The 4,049-nt window shown below is 38.3% G+C and overlaps 1 protein-coding gene across 1 annotated transcript; it reads left to right on the forward strand.

Moving 5' to 3' along the window:
* The first annotated feature begins 209 nt into the window (after positions 1–209).
* Positions 210–2,187, forward strand: LOC131230852 (transcription factor MYB4). The gene is made up of 3 exons (XM_058226870.1): positions 210–494; positions 589–718; positions 1,361–2,187. The coding sequence occupies exons 1-3, from the start codon at positions 359–361 to the stop codon at positions 2,022–2,024; spliced, it is 930 nt and encodes a 309-aa protein (XP_058082853.1). The 5' UTR covers positions 210–358; the 3' UTR covers positions 2,025–2,187.
* Positions 2,188–4,049: the final 1,862 nt, after the last annotated feature.

Below are 4,049 nucleotides of genomic sequence, written 5' to 3' on the forward strand. Positions count from 1 at the left end.
CGTCCTGTGCATCAGGGCTCCACAGTCGCTCGTGTGTCCGAATGCACAGTGAGAGTTCTATTAATGATGGAAGGTTCTATAGCTTTGCAAAGGAGGTTACAACTGATTGAAATTTGACAGCTTTGTCTTTGACTTACCCTACCTCTCTCTCTCTCTCTCTCTCTCTCTCTCTCTCTCCTCAGTACAGATATGCTCACACCACACATACATATATCCCCCTCCTACTGTCTGTCCAGAGGCCAATGTTTTTAAAAACCCAACCAACCCATTTGGAAAGATCTCAGTTCCCTCTGAAGTGTTGTTTTCATCCCATCAAGAAGAACCCCGAACGAGAAAGAAAGAAAAGGAAATCCCAGATATGGGAAGGGCTCCTTGCTGTGACAAGGCAAATGTGAAAAAAGGGCCATGGTCTCCGGAAGAAGACTGCAAGCTCAAAGATTTCATTGAGAAACATGGCACTGGTGGAAATTGGATTGCTCTCCCTCACAAAGCTGGTAAGGAGATCACATCCAACCAAATTGCTTTCTTTCTTCCTTCTCATTTTTATGTGGTTTGTGTGAGGGATCTTGATAAGGTTGGTTTTGCTAGGTCTGAAGAGATGTGGGAAGAGTTGCAGATTGAGATGGCTTAACTATCTGAGGCCTAACATTAAACATGGAGAATTCACGGATGATGAAGATAGGATCATCTGCAGCCTCTTTGCTACCATTGGAAGCAGGTAAAACTCCAATGCTTTCCTCTCTCTCTCTCTCTCTCTCTCTCTCTCTCTCTCTCATACATGTTATAAACATAAAGTGTTATATTGATTTGGATTTCCTTTTTTGGTTCTCCTTTTCTTTTGCTGAGTTACTGAAAATGGAAATGAAAGGAAGGAATTTTGTATCAATTCCACACACACCCCTTTTGATTTGTTGATGGCCTTTTTTTTTCTTTTTTTTTTTCTCCTCCATTTTTAGATATTAAGTAGGAAAGTTCTGTACAGTTTAAATTCCTAAAATGGAAATGGGTGTGCTAAAACAAAAAAGGAGTTGTGTAAATTCACAGGTTTTGGGTTTTTCAAGAACCAGCTAAATCCAGACATTCTCGTGCACGCTTTCTAAATTCAAATTAAATGCTTTGATTTTGGTTTCCATCACTTTTCCATCTCTTGAAAAAGGTTACTGAAAATTCATTAGAAATTAAGAGAAAAACATTAAAAAAAAAAATACAAAAAAAAAACAAAATTTGCTTTTGGGTCTTTTCTTGGCTTCTTTCTCCCAAAATTGCATGGCTAAAGAAACTGCTAAATTTAGAGATTCTTCCCAAAAATAGATAAGTTTCAGATACTCCCTCTTATGGAGCTTATTCCATGGAAGTGCAGGTGGTCCATCATAGCTGCTCAATTGCCAGGTAGGACTGACAATGATATCAAGAACTACTGGAACACCAAGCTAAAGAAGAGATTGATTGGGACTCTTCCCTCTCAAAGAAAACCACAGCAGCAACAGCCGCAACCACCCTTCCCATCTCCTTATGAAGCTTTCTCACCCCTTCAAAAATCTCCCACAAGCCTTGCAGGTATGCCTGCCCCACCAGACCTTTTCAATGCTACCAGCTGCATCTTACAAACCCATGAAAGCTTTCCCATACATCACTACCACCATCATCCACACCATTCATATCAAATGAAAGATGGAGCTTACATGCTTGGAGGGGAGAATAGCTGCAGCTCTTCTGATGGGAGCTGCAGCCAGATCAGCTACAGCAAGGAGAATGGTCTACAATATGGAGGTGAACAGATGGGGGTGAATGACAGCTATTTCTACGGTGGGTTGGATGAAACCCAAAAGATATTCAATGGCTTCAACGGGCCGTGGGGAGAAGTTCCATTAGAGTATGGTTACGATGAGATTAAGGAGGTGATTAGAACTATTCCATGCAGTAATGGGATACTTAATGATGCAAGTGCAGTGATGTTGGAGGGAACAAAGCCCAAGGGAGGAACATGTACAACTGACTGTAAAATCATGGGATTTCAAAGGTAAGGGGGTGGAGATTTAGACCAGTCTGTGGAGTTGTGGTGTTTGATCTTTCATGGCAGATTTTGACAGTACATGGTAAAAAGAATGCACCTCTTTTCTGTCTATTTGTGGGTTTTTCCCTTTCTTTTTTCATTTTTATTATATTTTGTCAATCGGTGATTTGAAATGATGTTTGTGTGGACGTACGAATTCACTGCACCATTCAGAAATAAATGTGACATAGGGGCCTAGATTGGCCATCATTCAAGAATCCAAAACAAACATGCACTAGCTTTTCAATTCTACTTTTGGGGAACTGAGCTGATATCCGCACCCTTTATGGTGAATTGCATACACCCATTCTCCATCTTGGGAATCGAAATGGTACATTTATGTCCTAGATGAAGATACGTAATGAAGACTCTTTGTAAGGTAGAAAAAAGAAAATGGATGCATTTTCTATGACGGGACATTTTACTGTATTTCAACGACATAAGCAATATTGAAGTTCAAACAGTAATCATAATCCAAATATCATTCTCAAATTCTTGCACATTATAAACAGAGTAACCATGCACAGTATACACAGGGTAACAACTGCATTGCATGAGCTGTATCTGATTTTAATTAAAAATTCAGTTTACATGGGATATCTTTAAGGCATGTTAAGCAAAGATTAGAAAAATTAATAATATCATTCAATGGTGATTTTCACAAGCACTATTAAAATATAAATTTCATTTAAGCACCTATTTATTTCACCAACTATCACATTAACAAGAAATGTGCAGGGTGTAACAGCATCTACATTTGACCCTAGATTTTTCTTGTATTTGGCTTATTCCCTGCGAAATTATAATGATGGTTTTTTTAAAAAAAAAAAAAATTATTATTAGGTTAATATTAAATGGATGTATGTTTGGATTCCAGCAATGCTATGAAAAAGCACAAGGATTGCCCTTAGGATCCTTTTTGTTGCGGCAATTACCCCAAGGGGTCATTTGGTACCATGGATTTGAGGGGATTTCAAACTTGTTTGACACCATAAAGCACCATGGGGGATTTGAGTGGATTTCATATCCCCTCGTTGCTTGGCACCATAAGGTAAATGAGGGTTTCAAATCCACGGTGAAAGCTTTAATTACATCTAAAATCCTTTCAAGAGTTGTATAAGTAACATGTGTGTCACTAGACTATTAATCTATTGGGCACATGACCCACTAATGATATTCCAAAACAATTAGATTATCAATTGCATCACTATAATTACTTTAATATGATGATCAGCGCCGTCCAAACATTATCCATGTAAATCAACTGTTAAAAATCGTTGGTTAGTCACTTGGACACGTTCTTGTGCTTGTGGCCCATTCGAGACTTGAAATTTCATCATTTTCAGCCAAAGTATAAATTTCAGTGGGCTTATTACGACCATTGTTTCAAACATTCCATACTTTCACTAGTTAAATATATTAAAGTTGATTTAGTAATTAAATTCAAACCCCTATAAATATACCATGTATAGCTACTTTTGGAATAAACTTGATTCTGAATCTAGGGTGCCAAACACAATAGGAGGATTTCAAATCCAGGGGTTTTCGAATCTAGGGGGTTCCATGCTCCCAAACAGGCCCTAAGGGGTCGTTCGGCACTGTGGATTCGAGAGTATGTCAAATCCCCCGGTTGTTTGGCACTATACAATAACAGGGGATTTCAAATCCACGGTGAAAGCTTGGATTGCATCTAAAATACTTCCAAGAGTTACATGTGTAACATGTGTACATCACTAGACTATCAATCTTTGGGCACATGGCCCACTAATGATATCTCAAAACAATTAGATTATCAATTGCATCACTATAATTATTTTAATATGATGATCAATGCCGTCCAAGCATTGTCCATGTAAATCAATGGTTAAAAATCATTGGCTAGTCACTTGGACATGATCTTGTGCTTTTGGTCCATCCAAGACTTGGAATTTCATCGTATTCGGGCAAAATATATATTCCAGCGGGCTTATTACAACCATTATGTCAGACATTACAT

This window comes from Magnolia sinica, chromosome 17 (assembly GCF_029962835.1).
Source record: "Magnolia sinica isolate HGM2019 chromosome 17, MsV1, whole genome shotgun sequence".
NCBI lineage: Eukaryota > Viridiplantae > Streptophyta > Magnoliopsida > Magnoliales > Magnoliaceae > Magnolia > Magnolia sinica.

Coding starts and splice junctions, on each gene's coding strand:
- LOC131230852 (XM_058226870.1), top strand. CDS start 359: ATGGGAAGGGCTCCTTGCTGTGACAAGGCAAATGTGAAAAAAGGGCCA. Junction 495..588: donor TGCTCTCCCTCACAAAGCTG/GTAAGGAGATCA, acceptor TGGTTTTGCTAG/GTCTGAAGAGATGTGGGAAG. Junction 719..1,360: donor TTTGCTACCATTGGAAGCAG/GTAAAACTCCAA, acceptor ATGGAAGTGCAG/GTGGTCCATCATAGCTGCTC.